This window comes from Octopus sinensis, unplaced genomic scaffold, assembly GCF_006345805.1.
Source record: "Octopus sinensis unplaced genomic scaffold, ASM634580v1 Contig11576, whole genome shotgun sequence".
NCBI lineage: Eukaryota > Metazoa > Mollusca > Cephalopoda > Octopoda > Octopodidae > Octopus > Octopus sinensis.
In genome coordinates this window covers 142,131-164,343 of record NW_021832384.1, presented here as the reverse complement: position 1 = coordinate 164,343, position 22,213 = coordinate 142,131, and the positions used below count along the sequence as shown (strand labels likewise).

Genomic DNA, 22,213 nt, shown 5'->3' with positions numbered 1-22,213 from the left:
AAAGCAGAGAAAGGGAAAGAGGAAGGAAGGGGGATAAGATGAAGGAGGAGAAAAATGAGTAGAAGAGAAGAGAGATAGATAGAGTACTGCACTTACATTTTCTCACTGGATTTCTTTGATTTTGATGGTTTCGTAGTAGAACTGTCCTTGGAGGGTTTTGCACTGGCAAAGAGTGTTGTCTGGTTTGGCAAAGTCTGTGAGCAAAATGAATGGAAATTAGAGATTAAAGCAAATTAGAGATTAATTAGGGATTAAACTAGTGATTAAGGCAAGTTAATCAGTTGGCCATTTTCTTGTTTTTTTTTTTCTACGTCTTTTAGTCAGAGGGACGAGCAGTTTCCATGACCCTTAAGAGAGATTAGTGGGAGACAAGAAGGAATGTATCCCGACTAGAGATTTAGTCATAATACTTGCAACAACAGAATAAACTTTACAATGACGATGACGATGATGATGATGACAGTGATGATGATGATGACGATGATGATGATGATGATGATGACGATGATGACGATGATGATGATGATGATGGTGATGATGATGGTGATGATGGTGGTGGTGGTGGTGGTGGTGGTGATGGTGACAGAGGAAAGACCTACCTTCCGCGATCCTGTCTTCAGCTTAACGGCTTCGGGGGAACTCAACAGCTTCGTTGGTTTACTTCGAGTCATGGAATCAAAAACCTGAGTACCTTTCATGGCCGGGAGGGGTTTCTGTGGGGTCCCAATCTGTCAACACAACAAATCAATTTAAAATGAAGGGGTCAGCATAATGAGACAGAAAAACACATGCACACACACACACATCCACACAGCTCTTTCATTTAACGGATTTAGTAAGTGGACTGTGGCCAAGCTGCAGCACTATCTGCTATTTAAATGACCGATGACTGAGAAATGTTTTATTGACCGCAGGGTAAGGATACAAAGCAAAGAGGTCCTGGAAAAACCACACACACACACAGAGCTATTTCTCTTATTGGCTTCAGTAATTGAAAATGTGGCCAAGCCAGAGCAGCTTTCAAGAGCATAGTTTTACTCCATTGATCAGAAAATTGATTGGTTCTTTACTTATCATTCTCAGACAGAGTACAGCCAAAGTTAACCTGGTGGATTTTATTTACACAGGCGTGGCTGTATGGTAAGAAGCTCGCTTGTCAACCATGTGGTTCCGGGTTCAGTCCCACTGTGTGACACCTTGGGTAAGTGTCTTCTATTGTAACCTCAGGCCAACCAAAGCCTTGTGAGTGGATTTGATAACCAGAAACTGAAAGAAGCGTGCCTTGCTTACCAACCACATGGTTCTGGGTTCAGTCCCGCTGTGTGGCACACTGGGCAAGTGTCTTCTGCTATAGCTTCGGGCCAGCCAAAGTCTTGAAAATGGATTTGGTAGACAGAAACTGAAAGAAGCCCGTCGTATATATGTATGTACAACACACACATATATATATATATATATATATATATATACACATACACACGTATATATATGTGTGTGTGTTTTGTGTTTGTTCCCCCAACATCACTTGACAACCGATGCTGGTGTGTTTACGTCCCCATCACTTAGCGGCTCAGCAAGAGGAACCGATAGAGTAAGTACTAGGCTTACAAAGAATATGTCCTGGGGCCGATTTGCTCGACTAAAGGCGGTGCTCCAGCATGGCCGCAGTCAAATGACTGAAACAAATAAAAGAATAAAAGAATACACACACACATATGTACTAGCAAACACACACGTCCTTTGGATGGTTTAAATTGCTTTGGTGGTATTTTTTTACCAAATAATTCAACTACGAAGAAGGTTTATGAGTAACACGGCAATCTCTGTTTCTGATTAACCGAGGAATGGAGAACCAGATTGAAGGCTGGTTACGGTGAAGGTCGTTGCACTTTAATGATCTGAGAACACATAAATTTGCAAGCAATGCAAAGTAGAGCTACTGAAGAGTTTTGGGAATAGATTACAGATAATGACTACAAAATATAATTGTTTTACAAGAAAGCAAAATTTCTTGTCAGAAACAGCCACATAAATGGTGTAAAGAAATTGAAGGAAGACTTTGAAACTGCCCCTCAGCGAATTTATTTTATTCAACAGAAAAGGGAGCTATTTTTTCACTTTCAAAAATGACAATATAATACCTACTTGAAAAAGTAGAGTTAAAGGAATGTATCTGCTGTGTGCTTACAGTGTATGATCACTCTGAAATTCTTCAGAGTGATCATACACTTCAGGCAATGAAAAATGAAGACATGAAGAGTTTGACTTCAGTTCTCGAATACTGCTTTCAATCCTAGGAATGGAGAATCAGGTTGAAGGTTGGTTACAGGAGTGGCTGTGTGGTAAGTAGCTTGCTTACCAACCACATGGTTCTGGGTTCATTCCCACTGCGTGGCACCTTGGGCAAGTGTCTTCTACTATAGCCTCGGACCGACCAAAGCCTTGTGAGTAAATTTGGTAGACGGAAACTGAAAGAAGCCCATAGTATATATGTATATGTGTGTATATGTTTGTGTGTCTTTCTTTGTTCCCCAACATCGCTTGACAACCAATGGTGGTATGCTTACGTCCACGTAACTTAGCGGTTCGGCAAAAGAGACCGATAGAATAAGTACTAGGCTTACAAAAAATAAGTCCTGGGGTCGATTTGCTCGACTAAAGGCGATGCTCCAGCATGGCCGCAGTCAAATGACTGAAACAAGTAAAAGAGTAAAAGAGAGAGAATCTTTAGCAGTTCAAAGTGAAAAGATGTCGCATTGTAAGGCAGACAAATAATAAATCGAAAAAGTGTGAAAACAATTTTAAAATATTCTGTAATGCAAATATACAACCATATAGATTTTAAAAATATGGAAACGGTCCAAATAAATAAATAGACAAAATCCTTTCACTTTTATAATATTCTCTAACCCAAACACTTATTCATAAAATACGACACCAATACACACATAAAAATATAAAGTAATAACATACAATTACAACATATAAATAAATAGTAAATTTTTAAAATGTGAAAACCACTAAAAAATATTCTCTAATTCCAATATATGACCATATAGATTAAAAAAGTATGGGAGACTCTAGATACAAAAAAAAACTATGTACATACAATGAATAAGAGAAAAACCTGTGTAAAGCACCATTTTTCCCAATTTGTCAAAATGTAAAAGTGCATGACCATCTTTGGGACATAAGTAATGTGTATGTAAAGTTTGGTGAAAATCGGTTGAGAATTGTGGAAATAGTCAATATGCACACACATCCTGTTATTTATATATACTAGATATATAGTCATCTGTGTGTGTCTTTGTGTCTATGATTGTCCCCCAACCATCGCATGACAGCTAATGGTGTGTTTATATTCCCGTAACTTAGCAGTTCTTCAAAAGGGACTGACAAAATAAGCACTAGGCTTACAAAGTAAAAAACCCTTTACGGCAGTGCTCCAGCATGGCCACAATCAAATGACAGAAACATATAAAAGAGTAGAAGAGCATACAAAGTCTTTTCTTCACCGGATTTCAATCATGGGACTATGGCCAAGCTAGAGCACGACTGTGTATCATATAGTCAGTCCATTACATCGATTCCCTGAGCATGACAGGAATTCAATTAACCAACCTCAGACAAATGAAATATGCTGGAACTGAATAAGAATTTATACACCAATATAAACACCATGAACTGGTACTTCATTCATTCAACTCCAAAAAGAATGATATCCAAAGTTGACTTTGGTAGAGAGAGTCAGAACAAATAGAACCATAAGGCATTCTAATCTATGCTCAAACAACTCTGTCGATTCATTGCCTTATGGGATTTATGGAACTCCTGGGATATAAGAGATTTAGAGAATTTAGGATATTTATGGGATTTGTTGGATTTATAAGATTCACAAGATTTTATGAGACTTACAAGATCTATGAGATTTATGGAATATACGAGATTTATGGAATTTAAGGGATTTGTGGGGTGTATGGGATTACAAAATGAAAACGATATAATTAAAAACAGAAAATCATAACAACTAAAAGTAAACAAATGAAGTGATCATTTCTTCCTCCAAAACATATAAACCCTTAAATGTCTTACTTTGAAAGGGTTTGTTACAGTGCTTGATGAGGGGAAAACTCTTGGAGATAAGGTGCCCTTCTTCTCTCTTTTAGCTGCAACACAAAAGAAACAGAAGTAATAACGATAAAGATAATAATAATAATAATAATAATAATAATAAAAAATATTATAATAATAATCCTTAAACAACCCTTATTCAAGGACCTTTTGAGCTGGATGGGCTACTCAACCAGAAAAAAATCCTAACTGTGCCCCACCTGCAAGGTAATGTGCTGTTTATCTTGATATGTCACCCACATATGGTTGCAATGCATGTGCCTGGTGTACCCTTATCAGACGGGTAGTCATGATGAGTATACTGGGCTTCATATATTTTACCCCAGTGTCACTTTGATGGCATGCACTGCTCTCTCACTCAATAATAATAATAATGATTTCAAATTTTGGCACAAGGTTAGTCATTTCAGGGGTGGAGATAAGTTGATTACATCGACCCCCAATGCTTGGCTGGTGCTTATTTTATCGACCCCAAAAGGATGAAAGGCAAAGTTGACCAGGGTAGAATTTGAACTCAGAACACAGAGCCGGACAAAACACTACTGTGTATTTTGCCCAGCATGCTAACAATTCTGCCAGCTTGCTGCCTCAATAATAATACTGAGATCCCCTTCGGTCAAGACTGACCATGGGATTGCACCTAGAAAGTTACCCTCCGAGATACAAGTCCGGGCAAGGTTGTTTATGAAAGACCAGCAGTTGCCCATGCATACCGGCCTCCCCTCTCCATGCCACCAGTGTTTTCCAATGGAAAAGCAAAGACTGATACAGCCTGGCAATAGTGACATTGCAACTCATTTCTACAGCTGAGTGAACTGGAGCAACATGAAATAAAGTGTCTGGCTCAAGAGCACAACACACAGCCTGGTCTGGGATTCGAACTCATAACTTCACAATTGTAAGCTCAACACTCTAACCACTGAGCCATGCACCTTCACATAATAATAATTTCAAATTTTGACACAAGGCCAGCAATTTCGGGGAGAGGTTAAGTCAATTACACTGACCCCAGTACTCAACAGGTACTTTTAAAGATTTCAAATTTTGTCACAAAGCTGGCAACTTTAGGATAGGGAGTAAATTGATTAGACTTATTTCAGTACATGACTAGTATTTATTTTTATTGATCCCCAAAAGAATGAAAACAAAAGTCAGCTCCAGTGGTGTTTGAACTTATATATGTGCACCTGGGTGGTTAACCCTTTTGTCACCAACCAGGCTGAAACCAGACTTGACTTGACTTGAGCAGCATTCACCCTGGATGGGTTGAGCTGGCTTCATTCATCCTCAATGCTGCATCTCTCACAAACGCCGACCAGACCTGGCGATTTGAGGCTAATGACCGCGTGATCTCCAACCACTCCCTATTTCAGCGGCGAATGCCATAGACATGGGGGCCTAGGTTGGGTTCCAGATCAGCCTTGACTGTCGTCAGCCAGGTTTTTCGTTGTCAACCACATCGCTTTCGCCAATCCTTCAAACATTCCTCTCTTTACTCTCCCTTTTACTCTTTTACCTGTTTCAGTCCTTTGACTGCGGCCATGCTGGAGCACCGCCTTTAATCGAGCAACTCGACCCCGGGACTTATTCTTTTGTAAGCCCAGTACTTATTCTATCGGTCTCTTTTGCCGAACCGCTATGTAACGGGGACATAAACACACCAGCATCGGTTGTCAAGCAATGCTACGGGGACAAACACAGACGCACAAACACACACACGCATATATATATACATATATACGACGGGCTTCTTTCAGTTTCCGTCTACCAAATCCACTCACAAGGCATTTGTCGGCCCGAGACTATAATAGAAGACACTTGTCCAAGGTGCCACGCAGTGGGACTGAACCCGGAACCATGTGGTTGGTAAACAAGCTACTTACCACACAGCCACTCCTGCGCATCTCATGCTGAAACCAACACTGGCTCTGTAGTACAAATGTCTTGTTTTCATAAATTCTGAATTAAAATCTTCCACTAAACCTTAGTCACAATTTATCTTCCTGACATTAGCTTAATGATAATGAAGTTATTTTACTAAATTCTTTGTTATATCTAAAATAATTGAGAGAAACATAGAGCATCTCAAAATAAATACAGTAACGAAAGGGTTAAGGAGTTTGTTCCCTAACCATGTGGTTCCAAGTTCAGTTCCAATGCATGGCGCTTAGAGAAAGTGTCTTCTGCTGTAGCTCAAGGCCAACCAAAGCTTTGTTAATGGATTTGGTAAAAGGAAACTAAAAGAAGCCTCTCATTTGTGTGTGTGTGTTTGAATATATGTATGTGTGTGTGAGTGTATGCACACACACACACACACATGCATTTGTACCTCATTGTCCTGACACTGTGCAACAGTTGTATATATTTCACCAGGTGTGGCTGTGTGAGATGAAGCTTGCTTCCCAACCACATGGTTCTGGGTTCAGTCCTATGCATGGCACCTTGGGTAAGTGTTTTCTGGTATAGCTTCAGGCCGACCAAAGCTTTGTGAGTGGATTTGGTAGATGGAAACTGAAAGAAGCCCGTCGTATATATGTGTGTGTGTGTTTGTGTACATATGTGTGTTTTTGTGTGTGTGTGTTTGTGTACATATGTGTGTTTTTGTGTGTGCATGTTTGTCCCCCACCACCGCTGGACATCCAGTGTTGGTGTGTTTACGTCCCCGTAACTTAACAGCTTGGCCAAAAAGACCAATAGAGTAAATGCTAGGCTTACAAAGAATAAGTCCAGAGGGTTGATTTGTTTAACTAAAATGCTTTAAAGTGATGCCCCAGCATGGCCGCAGTCAAATGACTGAAACAAGTAAAAAGAATAAAGAATCTCCACTCACCTGACTTTGGTGTTCCACTGCCAGCATCCAGGCTGTTCTCTTTCTCCTCATCTGAATCGTTATCCCCATTCTCTGAGCCCTTCTGTTTCATATCAACATCATCATTATCACTGCCATCACCACCACCATCATCATCACAATCATCATCATCAGCTTCATCCTCCTGATCTTCCGTCCCTTCCTCTACTTGTTCCTTTTCTTCCTCCTCCTCCTCCTCTCCTTCCTCATCTTCTTCCTCCTGCTTCCGCTGCTTCTTCTTCAAACCATTAACAGAACCCTTGACAGGATTCTGACGTGGGGCCAGATTTGGTCGCACTTTATTCTTCGTGTTGTCTGGCCTGGAAATAGGAATCGAGAATTAATATCCAGAGAGAAAAAGATTTTGTTGAAATGATGAATGGTTACTACCTGCCCCACCAACAGCCCTTCATCACCTCAATGATGATCATGATGATGATATAAAATAACATTTTTTCTCTTTTACTTGTTTCGGTCATTAGACTGTGGCCATAATGGAGCCTCCTCTTGAAGAATTTTAATCAAATTGATCAGTACTTTTCTATTTCTATCTCCCTCTGTCTCATTTACTGTCTGTCTGTCTCATTTATTGTCTGTCTGTCTCATTTATTGTCTGTCTGTCTCATTTATTGTCTGTCTGTCTGTCTCATGTACTGAGAAAAAGAGGAGAGTCAGAAACAAATACAGATAAAGGGTGAAAGTCATAAAGAGAGGCAAATGGGAAAACAATGACATAAGAGAGAGGCAGAAAGTGAGAGAGAGATAGAGACAGACAGAAGGACAGATAGACAGAGATATATTTTATACACACGCACACTCAGGCAGTTGAGAAACTCACAAAAATTGAGACAGACAGTAAATGAGACAGTCAGACAGTACATGAGACAGTCAGACAGTACATGAGACAGTCAGACATTAAACGAGACAGATAGTAAATGAGACAGACAGACAGAAAATGAGACAGACAGACAGTGAGACAGACAGACAGACAGTGAGACAGACAGACAGTAAGTGAGACAGACAGACAGTAAATGAGACAGTCAGACATTAAACGAGACAGACAGATAGTAAGTGAGACAGATAGACAGTAAGTGAGACAGACAGACAGTAAATGAGACAGTCAGACAGTACATGAGACAGTCAGACAGTACATGAGACAGTCAGACATTAAATGAGACAGTCAGACATTAAATGAGACAGTCAGACATTAAATGAGACAGACAGACAGAAAATGAGACAGACAGACAGTAAGTGAGAAAGATAGACAGACAGTAAATGAGACATCAGACAGTACATGAGACAGTCAGACAGTACATGAGACAGTCAGACAGTACATGAGACAGTCAGACAGTACATGAGACAGTCAAATCCAATGGAATTTGAATGTAGAATGTAAAGATCTAGAAGAAATGTACCTGAGCTTCTTCAGTTTTGATGCTGGAACATTTTAGACGCTTGTCACAGAATTCTACCACACAAGGTTCATACAGGACAAGAATAACCAGTAAAAACATACAGCACATTCGTAAAAGAGCGAAATGGAAAATATACATCCCTAGATTATTACATGCAATTAAAGATGAAGATTCTGATTGAAGAATCGAGTTTAGTTTGTCACCATCATCTTGAACCCATCTATTTACCTCTGTTTAGCCAAAATCTTCTTCCTATTACGCACAGCAGCAGTACCATCATCATCATCATCATTATTATTATCACTGCCACGACCACCACCATCTTCTTCTTCTTCAGCAGAAGAAGAAGAAGAACTCCATAGCCGTATGATGCTTTGAACTTCCTCTTCAAAAGACGCATCTCTTCCGCCATTCGCCGCTTGTGAGCCATCTCATTGATGCGTCCAGCAAGTTGCATCCTCATCAGTCTCGCTGCATACTTGACAGCCAGCTGCAGAGTGTGTTCATCGGGCATCATCTCGCATATGTCCAGAGCCCTGCATTCTCGTTCCGACCGCACCGAAAGCTACAAGACAGAAATTGAAGAGAATGAAAACAGTGACACACAGACAAAAACAAAATAAAAAAACCACAAAACAAGAGAATCTGATCCAACATGGAAACCTCTATGTAGTTTTGCAGTGTACTAAAAATAGCAGCTAAACCACCCCCACTAAACTGCATGCCACTAGGAGCTTGTACACTTTTGTTTGACCAGTGAGAAATAGTAACCAAATCTCACTCAAATTATATATTTCTTTACTACCCACAAGGAGCTAAACACAGAGGGGACAAACAAGGACAGATAAAGGGATTAAGTCGATTACATCGACCCTAGTGCGTAACTGGTACTTAATTTATCAACCCCGAAAGGATGAAAGGCAAAGTCGACCTCGGCAGAATTTGAACTCAGAACGTAACAACAGACGAAATACGGCTACGCATTTCACCCGGCGTGCTAACGTTTCTGCCAGCTCAAATTATACCTCCACCAGAAGCCTCAACGTAGTTGCTCAATTTGCTGGAAATAGTAGCTAAAACTTCCTCAAATCATACTCTTCAAGGAGTTTCTGTGTGGTTTCTGATCCTGCAAGAAATATTAGCTAAATCTTCCACAAATTACACCCAAGTAGAAGCTTCTTTGCAGCCTTTTGACTTGCTAGACATAGTAACCAAATCTCAGTTCACACTTTAACGAGAGTCTGTAACTTGGTTGTTCAGCCTACAAGAAACAGTAGCCAAATTTTCCTCAAATTACATCCGGCTATCTTGGGTAATGTAGTCCTAGATACATCTAAAATGATGGGATAGTCATGGTTGGAATGTCTTGAGCATAATTCAGATCAAGCAGGGAAAACAACAACATAAAAGATAGGCAGGAAGTGAGATATATATATATATATATATAGAGAGACAGAGAGAGAGAGAGAGAGAGAGAGAGAATAAGACAGACAGAGATATATTTTATACACACACATACACTCAGACAGTTGAGAAACTAACAGAAATTGAGACAGACACACAGACCATAAATGAGGCAGAGAAACAGTAAATGAGACAGACAAATAGTAAATGAGACAGACAGACAGCAAATGAGACAGACAAATAGTAAATGAGACAGACAAATAGTAAATGAGACAGACAAATAGTAAATGAGACAGACAAATAGTAAATGAGACAGACAGTAAATGAGACAGACAGTAAATGAGACAGACAGTAAATGAGACAGAAAGAGATAGAAATAGAAAGGCAACAGTTAAAAACTTACAGCAAACGACTTCATGAGTTCTTCTTTCATTCCCCTCACAGCTTCCTCTTGATATCTGGTGTCCACCTCTTCACCCTGCTGAACACACTGGTCAATTGCACTTTGAACAAAACTCAGACGCCTAAACTTCTCCTGAAACAGAGTGAAAAACAAAAAAAAACAAAAAAACTATATTAACACCTGGGCAGATACCAGAGGGCGCACACTCTCCTACCCTGATGTAATCTCCAGGGATACAGGCATCCTATTTCTTTACTAGCCACAAGGGGCCAAACACAGAGAGGACGAACAAGGACAGACAAACGGATTAAGTCGATCATATCGACCCCACTGCGTAACTGGTACTTATTTAATCGACCCCAAAAGGATGAAAGGCAAAGTCGACCTCGGCGGAATTTGAACTCAGAACATAGCAGCAGATGAAATACCTATTTCTTTACTACCCACAAGGGGCTAAACACAGGGAGGACGAACAAGGACAGACAAACGGATTAAGTCGATCATATCGACCCCAGTGCGTAACTGGTACTTATTTAATCGACCCCGAAAGGATGAAAGGCAAAGTCGACCTCGGCAGAATTTGAACTCAGAACGTAACGGCAGACGAAATACCGCTAAGCATTTCGCCCGGCGTGCTAACGATTCTGCCAGCTCGCCTGGATGCCTGTATCCAGGGATACAGGCATCCAGCAACAGGACCTCCGTAATGCTATGACGGGCCGTGAAGTCTGGCGTAGCATGGTAAATTCCATTGTCTCGACCACGGTCTAAATCAATGAATGATCAGTATATTAATTTATATGCCCACCTAGTTAACTCTTTATCTATTTGTTTACTCGTACATCAGTTCAGCCTGGGCAAAGTTCAGAAAGCTTCCACCCCTACTGGTGACAAAGGGCCTCTTGCTCAAGGTGAAAGGTAGATTGTATGATGCATGTGTGCAAACTGCCATGCTTCACGTAGACTCAAAAGAAATGAAGCTAGCATGATCCGCTGGATGTGTAATGTCAATGTGCACACACAACAGAGTGTAAGCGCCCTGAGAGAAATGTTAGACATAAGAAGCATCGGATGTGGCATGCAAGAGAGACATTTGCATTGGTATGGTCATGTACTGTGGATGGATGAGGAGAGCTGTGTGAAGAAGTGCCAGTCCCAAACAGTGGAAGGAATCCAGGGTAGAGGGAGACCCAGGAAAACATGGAATGAGGTGGTGAAGCATGACCTTTAAACGTTGGGACTCATAGAGGCAATGACAAAAGACGAGACCTCTGGAGGTATGCTGTGACTGAGAAGACCCAGCAAATGAAGTGAGTCCACAGCAGTAACCTACACTAGTGTCACATAACCAGCCCACTTAAAAGTATCTTGGATCATAGGGCGACACGCCATGCTTGAGGAGACCTATTGAGTCAAGTACATCAACATCAGCAATATCAAAATCAAATCAAATGGAAATTGCAGTTGTGAGCCCCATTCCGGTAGCACGTAAAAAGTACCATCCAAACGTGGCCAATGCGCAGCCTTGACTGGCTTCCGTGCCAGTGGCATGTAAAAAGCACCATCCGATCATGGTTGATGCCAGCTCCTCTGGCCCCTTGTGCCAGTGGCACATAAAAAGCACCCACTACACTCTTGGAGTGGTTGGCGTTAGGAAGGGCATCCAGCTGCAGAAACACTGACAGATCAGATTAGGGCCTGGTGCAGCCTCCTGGCTTCCCAGACCCCAGTCGAACCATCCAACCCATGCCAGCATGGAAAACGGATGTTAAACGATGATGATGATGATTCTATGTAAATGTGAAAATTGTAAATGTGTAAATGTGAAAATTGACATTTGGGATCTTTCCCATTTGACCAACAGATTTAAAAAATAATTTTTTGTAACTAAACACTTTCAAACTTCATATACTGGTAGAATGTATCATATAAAACATCTTTTGCTCTAAGCATTTTTGAGAAAAGCTTATATTTAGGAAGTTATTTCACGTTAAAGTTCTCGTATTTCGGTAATTTCAACCAATCAATGATGTGTATTCAGCTGAATAAAGTACTGCCATTGTTTGTCAACAACTATCGGCGGTGTATTTTTTGTTTGTCACTGTTATTCATGACATCATTCATGTGTTTGTACTGGTTTTAGCTTTAAGGGGTTAAGGTTAAGGTTTTAGGTTAGGGTTTTAGGGTTAGGGTTGTCATAAATATCAGTGACAAACGAAATATACACCGCCGGAAGTTCTTGTAGACAAACAACAGCAGTAATTTTATTCAGCTGAATACACGTCATTGATTGGTTGAAATTACTGAAATAGAACAACTTTAACGTGAAATAACTTCATAAATATAAGTTTTTCTCAAAAATGCTAAGAGTAAAAGATGTTTTATATGACATATTCTACCAGTGTCCGAAGTTTTAAAGTGTTTAGTTGCAAAAAATTATTTTTTAAATCTGTTGGTCAAAAGGTAAAGATCCAACATTTGATTTAACCCCATTTGAGAAAAAGATTAAGTTAAGTGTACAAAACGAAAGTGAAAGTAAACGACAACACTAAACATACTTCATATTGGCTCTTCTCTGTGCTGAGCTCACACATGGGTATCTGCAGAGGTAACATTCTCAACGTAGGACGTGGAAGAGTTGGTGGAAACCGAGAACCTTTACAGGGGATACATCTGAAATAAAGAGAGAGAGATAAAGAAGGAAGAACAAAGATTTTTTAAAGGAACAAAAAGCTGAGACAACTAGGCCACTTTGACCCACTTAAACTTTTGCCACAGGGGACTAAAGGTTTGCCAATCAGTCAAGTGAACAAGTTTCCTATTGGGAGTGTGGTCTAGAGCCATGGAATTCAACCATGTCATTATCCATTTATTAAATTTTCTCTTTAATTACAGACTTTTGAAAGATCTGCCCACTCAACAAATTGTGAACTTAGCTCATGGACCAATCACTGCTTTCTTTGTGGACTCCCAGGTATCCATAGACCTTCAGGAGTCTACATACCCTCAGGATAATAAACGCTGGTCTAAAATGTTATTTTAGCCAAAACGACCCTATCAAATTGAAAATTATGATCAAGAGCATTCCAGCTGTGACAATCCTGTCTTTTGTTTTTCCAATCATAGGTGTATCTTGGACAACATTACTCAATGTATCTGTCCGTGTTTTGTATTAGACAACAAGCTGTCTTGAAAAAGATTTGGCATCTAGTCAACAACATCAAGTAACAACACAGAATTAATCTCACTGTTTCACATTCTAGTAGCAACAGCACTTCAGATACGAGTCATACAGGAACTTGGGTTGTACATTAGGCTTCTCAAGAGCAGTAGTTTTCAACCAGGGTTCGTATGGCCTTTTTCTTTGGCGGGGGGGGGGGGGGGGGGTCCACATAAAATTTTGTTACCTTTTTTTACTTTTACTTGTTTCAGTCATTTGACTGCGGCCATACTGGAGCACCACCTGACGTAAACACACCAGCATCGGTTGTCAAGCAATGTTGTGGGGACAAACACAGACACACAAACATACATGTATATACATATACATATATACGACGGCCTTCTTTCAGTTTCCGTCTACGAAATCCACTCACAAGGCTTTGGTCGGCCTGAGGCTATAGTAGAAGACACTTGCCCAAGGTGCCACTCAGTGGGACTGAACCCGGAACCATGTGGTTGGTAAACAAGCTACTTACCACATAGCCACTCCTGCGCCTATATATATATATATTATATATATATATATATATACACATAGATATATATACATAGATATATATACATATAAAGATATATAGGATTAAGAGACAGAACCACCATCAAAGTAATTCAATCAATAATGAAAGTGAGCTGGCAGACAGCTAGCCAATTACACAGAGACGTTCAGACAGAATGAGAGAATGAGAGAATATAGATAACATTTACCTAATCTGTTGTTGAGATTCTAGTATACTGATGATCCAGAAGTGGTCTGATTTTCCTTTTGCCTGAAATATAAAGGTAGAAAGATATTATTAGTAATTTTGTTCTTTCACTAATGGCTTCAGTCATTAGACTAAATAGCATAGAAAATAATAGGTTTGGTGTATTTGACTAAAAATTGCCTTCCAGGGTTTTTAGTCAAATATAACAAACCTGTTATTTTGTCTACTATTCATTTTATTGATATACATAGGTGTATGTGTGTGTGTGTGTGAAATTTTTTGGACTAATGGATATAAGTCAATTAGTGTGCTGAGTAAAGCACGTTCCACAGTTTAGGTTACCTGGTGTCATCCACAGATGGGTATATTTCCTTTGGATTTACATCAGGAATTATCCAGTGTTAGTTGAGATAATAATAACTGATGAAGGAAACGGAAGATAGATTTAGCTCTAGTCTTTATTCAGTACGACAATCATTTCCACACATCCTGTGTCAAGGAACATTCGCACACACATATATACATATTTAAATATATATCTGCGCACTCATATGTACAAATAAAACCTATACTTATATCCACCAATGAATAAATATTCGCATATATATATATACATATCCAAATACGTACCTGCGTATTCATATGTATAAGAAAAACATACATCCGTACATCCACCCACGAACATACCTATACGTACAAAAACATACATATGTACACATACACATTTTCACACACCTCGACACCTCAACCCACATCCACTAAATCATAAATTAAAATATATGTCTGCCCATCTAAAGACGTATATATCCATACACAAAAGTAAACAGAAGTTACTATTAATTTAGATATAAGTTCATTAATTATAAATTAAATTAATTATAAGTTAGTAAGTGCCAAATAAACAAAAATGTGTCCGTGCGGGGGCGTGCATGCATATGTATGTGCATGTGGGTGCATTTCGGTGTATCTACTTATATTTACTATATTAGGTTTATCTTTGTGCTCTTCTTAATTTGTATTCCATTTTATTTATCTATTTATCTATACATGGATATATGATTTAGTGGATGTGGGTTGAGGTGTCGAGGTGTGTGAAAATGTGTATGTGTACATATGTATGTTTTTGTAGAGACATGTTACTTGAAGCCTTCGACGAAATAGAAGGGGGCATAGCTACACATGGGGTAGAAGATAACTGGGCGCTTCTAAGGGACAACCTGCTGAAAGCCACTGACCAGATCTGTGGCTGGTGCAAAGTCCCCACAAGACCCAAAATAACGTGGTGGTGGAACAATACCGTTGACAGGGCTATTAGACAAAAGAAACAGGCTTGGAAGGACTGGAAGAACGGTGGTAGCAGGGAAGTGTATCAGACTGCAAGAAGGGAAGCTAGGAGGCAGGTTTATTTAGCCAGAGGGGAAGCAGATAGGAAAAAATTTGCCAATGTCCTGCGCCGTGAGGATGAAAGACTTGAGGTATTTCGTATAGCAAGACAGTGTGTGAGAGAGAATCGTGACGTGGTAGGAGAAAAATGTGTTCGCACGGATGACGGCTCACTTGCGCTAAATGAGGATGCAAAGAGAGAGGTTTGGAGAAGCCACTATGAAAGGTTGCTGAATGAGGAAAATGAATGGGATAAAGAGAGTCTGCCGAATGTTGACCCAACAGAGGGACCAGCAATCCGAGTTGACAGTTCCTTAGTAGATAAGGCAATTAAAAGCATGAAAACAGGGAAAGCCCCAGGCCCATCAGGAATTACTGCAGAGATGCTCAAAATATCTGGTAGTGTCGGCTATAGCCTAGTCACCCGTATAGTTAACCAGGTGATACACGAAGGAGTCATTCCCAATGACTGGTGTAGCAGCATAATAGTCAGCTGCTACAAAGGTAAAGGTGACGCCCTAGATACAAATAACTACAGGGGTATCAAGCTGCTGGATCAGGTAATGAAGGTTACGGAGAGGGTTATAGCCCAACTAATTAGAGAGAGAGTTAGCCTAGATCAGATGCAGTTTGGGTTCGTGCTATTTTCATGGTAAGACAGCTGCAAGAGAAATACCTAGCCAAAGACAATCCCCTATACCTGGCTTTTGTTGATATGGAGAAAGCCTTCGACAGGGTCCCCCGATCCCTCATCTGGTGGTCAATGAGGAAACTAGGGATAGATGAATGGTTAGTGAAAGCTGTACAAGCCATGTACAGAGACGCTGCTAGTAAGGTGATGGTTGGCACCGAGTACAGTGAAGAATTCAGAGTAGAGGTTGGGGTCCACCAAGGTTCAGTCCTCAGTCCCCTCCTATTTATCATAGTCCTCCAGGCAATAACGGAGGAATTCAAGACAGGATGCCCCTGGGAGCTCCTCTATGCTGATGACCTTGCTCTAATTGCTGAGTCTCTATCAGAACTAGAGGAGAAGTTTCAGGTATGGAAACAAGGTTTAGAATCGAAGGGCCTTAGAATCAACCTAGCCAAAACCAAAGTCCTAATAAGTAGGAAGGTAGACCAATCACAAACGCCTTCAGGTAGATGGCCCTGCTCGATCTGTAGAAAAGGTGTAGGTAGAAACTCTATAAGATGCACCAAGTGTAAGCTATGGACACATAAGAGGTGCAGCAATGTCAAAGGAAGGCTAACTAGGAAGATGGTTTTTGTATGTGGCAGATGCTCAGGAACAATTAACACTGAAGATGCTCTGAGACCAACTTCCGTCACTTTCCAGGGAGAAAAGCTAGAAGTAGTTGATAGTTTCCGTTACCTAGGTGACCAAGTCAGTAGCGGGGGCGGGTGCGCTGAGAGTATAACTGCTAGAGTAAGAATAGCCTGGGCAAAGTTTAGAGAGCTCTTACCTCTGCTGGTGACAAAAGGCCTCTCGCTCAAAGTAAAAGGCAGACTGTATGATGCATGTGTACGTACAGCCATGCTGCATGGTAGTGAAACTTGGGCTGTGACTGCTGAGGATTTGCGTAAGCTCGCAAGAAATGAAGCTAGTATGCTCCGATGGATGTGTAACGTCAGTGTTCATAATCGACAGAGTGTAAGTACCTTGAGAGAAAAGTTGAACCTAAGAAGTATCAGTTGTTGTGTGCAAGAGAGACGTATGCGCTGGTATGGTCATGTGATGAGAATGGCTGAAGATAGTTGTGTGCGAAAGTGCCACACCCTGGCAGTTGAGGGGACCTGTGGAAGAGGTAGACCCAGGAAAACCTGGGTCGAGGCGGTGAAGCACGACCTTCGAACTTTAGGTCTCACCAAGGAAATGACCAGTGACCGAGACCTTTGGAGGTATGCTGTGCGTGAGAAAACCCGGCAAGACCAGTGAGAAGTCAAAATCAAGATCAAACCAAATTGAGGTCGATCAACATCAGGGCCCCCGTGCAGGTGACACGTAAAAGTACCATCCGTTCGTAGCCGTTCGCCAGCCCTGTCTGGCCCCCGTGTAGGTGGCACGTAAAAGCACCATCCGTTCGTGTTCGTTGCCAGCCTGGCCTGGCCCCGTGCCGGTGACACGTAAAAGTACCATCCGTTTGTGGCCGTTTGCCAGCTCTGTCTGGCCCCCGTGCCGGTGACACGTAAAAGCACCATCCGTTCGTGGCCGTTTCCCAGCTCTGTCTGGCCCCCGTGCCGGTGACACGTAAAAGCACCATCCGTTCGTGGCCGTTTGCCAGCCCTGTCTGGCCCCCATGTCGGTGACATGTAAAAGCACCATCCGTTCGTGTCCGTTGCCAGCCTCGCCTGGCCCCGTGCCGGTGACATGTAAAAGCACCATCCGTTTGCCAGCCCTGTCTGGCCCCCGTGTCGGTGGCATGTAAAAGCACCATCCGTTCGTGCCCGTTGCCAGCCTCGCCTGGCCCCCGTGCCGGTGACACGTAAAAGCACCATCCGTTCGTGGCCGTTTGCCAGCTCTGTCTGGCCCCCGTGTTGGTGGCACGTAAAAGCACCATCCGTTCGTGTCCGTTGCCAGCCTCGCCTGGCCCCGTGCCGGTGACACGTAAAAGCACCATCCGTTCGTGGCCGTTTGCCAGCTCTGTCTGGCACCTGTGCAGGTGGCACGTAAAAAGCACCCACTACACTCACGGAGTGGTTGGCGTTAGGAAGGGCATCCAGCCGTAGAAACACTGCCAGATCTGACTGGGCCTGATGAAGCCTTCCAGCTTCACAGACCTCAGTTGAACCGTCCAACCCATGCTAGCATGGAGAACGGACGCTAAATGATGATGATGATGATGATGATGATAGGTATGTTCGTGGGTGGATGTATGGATGTATGTTTTTCTTATACATATGAGTACACAGGTGCGTATTTGGATATGTATATATGTATATGCGAATATTTATTCATGGGTGGATATAAGTATAGGTTTTATTTGTACGTATGAGTGCGCAGATATATATCTAAATATGTATATATGTGTGTGCGAATGTTCCCTGACACAGTATATAAGAGTGTATTAATATTTATGGGTATATGCGGATGTGCGTGTGAGTGTGTATGTTAGTGTATAGACACCGCTGCCTGTACTGATTTGTCTATAAGCCATACGATGATAGACATACACTCTGCAATCAAGTGAATATGTAGGGATGTGTCGGTGTGTGTGCATGTGTGTGTGAGTTTTTGTGTGGACGTGTGGGTTTAGGATTGGATGTGGACGTGTATGTTTTTCTTGTGCGGTGTGGTGGAGGTCGGGCGACTCTCAGCGGACCAACCGTGATGAAGACAATGATAATTTAAATTCAAATCCAATAGTGTAATTTATGTCATAAAGAAAATTACTAACTGGAACCCGGACATACATATGTGCCACTTTGGATCCTAATATAAGCGTTATTAATAATATTATGAATGATAATAATGGTAGCATTAATGGTATTGACAACGATAATGATGCTAACTTTAATGACACTTTGGAAATTAGTAGGAAGTAATATAATGTACTATTGACTATGTATATTTGCATCTAGGTACTAATATGTGTATGTTTATCATCACAATATTAAGTTGAAAAACTGAAACATTGGACGTGGAACATATATATGTTTACTAATTTATATCATTTATTTACATCATTATGTATATGTATATTTTTATATGTATAGGAGTGTGAGTATATGCACTCATATGTATATGTATATCTCCAAGGAGGCCTTATGATATTTTTGTAAATGTCTCATTTATATCTATATATTGACCTACCATAAAAGGCTAATATTGGTAAAATGAGACATACTTATCTACATGGCCGAAACAGCTGTAAGATGTAATCTATACTTATATTTATATTTACTTATATTTATATTCTCTTTTTTATATATATTCTACTTATTATACAACATTACTCTTTTATGTACACTTTTTTATGTACATTCCTTTATGTACACTGATTTGTTCTGCTTTTTTATGTTTAACCCTACATTCTCTTATGTGGTGGTTTAATAAAGTATGTGATAGAGTATTATCTGGTAATTGATAATTAATTTAGATGTATTTCTCCATTTTCTTATCTTGTATTAGTAATTTGTGGTAAATCATTTTACCTTTGCCCATATAATACAGTAAATGAATTGATTGCATCGCAATCCTTAACATTTATGTATTAACTTTGTTGGGTACTTCACTAGCAGTATATTGGATATATGTTATCCCATGTAGGGTTGCATTTACAACCCCTATCTCAATTTGTATAGTGGCTGTGTGGTAAGTAGCTTGCTAACCAACCACATGGTTCCGGGTTCAGTCCCACTGCGTGGCATCTTGGGTAAGTGTCTTCTGCTATAGCCCCGGGCCGACCGATGCCTTGTGAGTGGATTTGGTAGACGGAAACTGAAAGAAGCTTGTCGTATATGTGTATATATATGTAAGTGTGTGTGTATATGTTTGTGTGTCTGTGTTTGTCCCCCTAGCATTGCTTGACAACCGATGCTGGTGTGTTTACGTCCCCGTCACTTAGCGGTTCGGCAAAAGAGACCGATAGAATAAGTACTGGGCTTACAAAGAATAAGTCCCGGGGTCGATTTGCTCGACTAAAGGCGGTGCTCCAGCATGGCCGCAGTCAAATGACTGAAACAAGTAAAAGAGTAAAAAGAGTATATATACACATGCATATATATCATCGTCATCATCATTTAAAGTCTGTTTTCCATGCTGGTATGGGTTGGACGGTTTGACTGAGAACTGGTAATCTGGAAAGCTGCACCAGGTTCCAATCTGATTTGGCATGGTTTCTACAGCTGGATGCCCTGCCTAATGCTAACCACTCCAAGAGTGTAGTGGGTGCCTTTTACGTGGAACTGGCACAGGTGTCAGTAAAGAAACACCAGTTTCAGCCACAACCATAATCTCACTTGGCTTGAAAGGCCTTTTTAAGCATGGTGTATTACCAAAGATCTTGGTCACTAGTCACTGGCTCTATGAGGCAGTCACAGTATCTACACACACACACACACACACATATATGTGTGTATATACTCTCTCTTTTATTTGTTTCAGTCATCTGACTGCGGCCATGCTGGAGCACCGCCTTTAGTCGAGCAAATCAACCCCAGGACTTATTCTTTCTAAGCCTAGTACTTATTCTATCGGTCTCTTTTGCCGAACTGCTAAGTTATGGGGACTAAACACACCAGCATCAGTTGTCAAGGGATGCTGGGGGGGACAGACACACAAACATTATACAAATACACACACACACACACACACACACATATATATATATACACACACACACATATATATATACACACACACACACATATATATATATACGACAGGCTTCCTTCAGTTTTCATATACCAAATCCACTCACAAGGCTTTGGTCAGCCTGAGGCTATAGTAGAAGACACTTGCCCAAGGTTCCACACAGTGAGAACAAACCCGGTTGATAAGCAAGCTACTTACCACACAGCCACTCCTGCCTCTCTCTCTATATATATATACATATATATACATCAACCAGGCATTGAATGTTATGCTGATCACAATCTGCTTGCTTTCTCAAATTTTTGTAGCTTTCAAATTATACTATCCAGCTGGTGAGGTGGGCAGGCCAACATTCTCCCTAAACCCTATACCAGTTGCTCACTGGATAACATATTTTCAGCTGAGTAGACTGGAGCAATATGAAATGAAGTGTTTTGCAAAACAATACAATGTATCACTGGTCTGAGAATCAAGACCACAATCTGGCAATTGTGATTGCAACACCCTTACCACGGGCTTCAGCACGATTTCAATCAATCAAATTTCACTCACAAAGCTTTGGTCAATACAAAATTTTGCTTAAGAGACATTTGCTCAAGGTTCCATTCAGTGGGACTGGACCCAAGTCCATAGTGTTGGTTGTAAAGTCAGCTTCTCTACCATTCAGCTGTACCTATTTCTTTACTGCTCACAAGGGGCTACACACAAAGGGGACAAACAAGGACAAATGGATTAAGTCGATTAATTACCAGTGTGTAACTGGTACTTATTTAATCAACCCCAAAAGGATGAAAGGCGAAGTTGACCTCGGCAGAATTTGAACTCAGAAATACGCTAAGATTTCGCCCGGCGTGCTAACGATTCTGCCAGCTCGACGCCTATTCAGCTGTACCATAATCTCATATACTTACAAAAGACTTCGTATCACATGCTGGTGTCCAAGAGTTACCAAATTTCCGGTTCAACATGTTCAGCATGCCACTGGAATCCATATAGAATGGGGTACCTTCAGCAGAAAACCTACAGAAACAAAGGAAGACAGTTGAACAATAACAACAACAACAATAGAAATTTAAGCAATGGTTTTATTGTTTTTATTCTGACACCTAACCAAGAGGCTCCACCCTGACACCCTTCACCAGTATCTTATCTCTTTCCCGTTCCACCCTGACCATTTTCACACTCCCTTCCAAAATGTGAGTAGTCATGTAGCTCCTTATAGTGAGAAAACTGTTCTCTAATAGGACCTTCTCATATGTTTTAACTCCCATTAAACCCATAGCATAAAACTGCCTCACTCATTTGACCCTTTAATATTCAGGTTACTCAGTCAAATGTAATATTTATTCATTCACAGTTCTATATTTAAGAGATGAGGAATTATGTACA

At 40.9% G+C, this 22,213-nt stretch overlaps 1 protein-coding gene across 1 annotated transcript in view; it reads right to left on the bottom strand.

Moving 5' to 3' along the window:
* LOC115229011 (WD repeat and HMG-box DNA-binding protein 1-like) overlaps positions 1 to 22,213 on the bottom strand; it is a 72,558-nt gene that overhangs the window by 8,294 nt on the left and 42,051 nt on the right. Inside the window, exons 17-25 of the mRNA XM_036499073.1 lie at positions 21,736 to 21,844; positions 14,129 to 14,190; positions 12,760 to 12,874; positions 10,202 to 10,333; positions 8,623 to 8,959; positions 6,962 to 7,294; positions 4,093 to 4,166; positions 600 to 728; positions 97 to 194 (exon numbers count right to left, since the gene is read on the bottom strand). Of these exons, the coding sequence (XP_036354966.1) occupies positions 97 to 194; positions 600 to 728; positions 4,093 to 4,166; positions 6,962 to 7,294; positions 8,623 to 8,959; positions 10,202 to 10,333; positions 12,760 to 12,874; positions 14,129 to 14,190; positions 21,736 to 21,844 (1,389 nt within the window). The remainder of the gene's footprint in view (positions 1 to 96; positions 195 to 599; positions 729 to 4,092; positions 4,167 to 6,961; positions 7,295 to 8,622; positions 8,960 to 10,201; positions 10,334 to 12,759; positions 12,875 to 14,128; positions 14,191 to 21,735; positions 21,845 to 22,213) is intronic.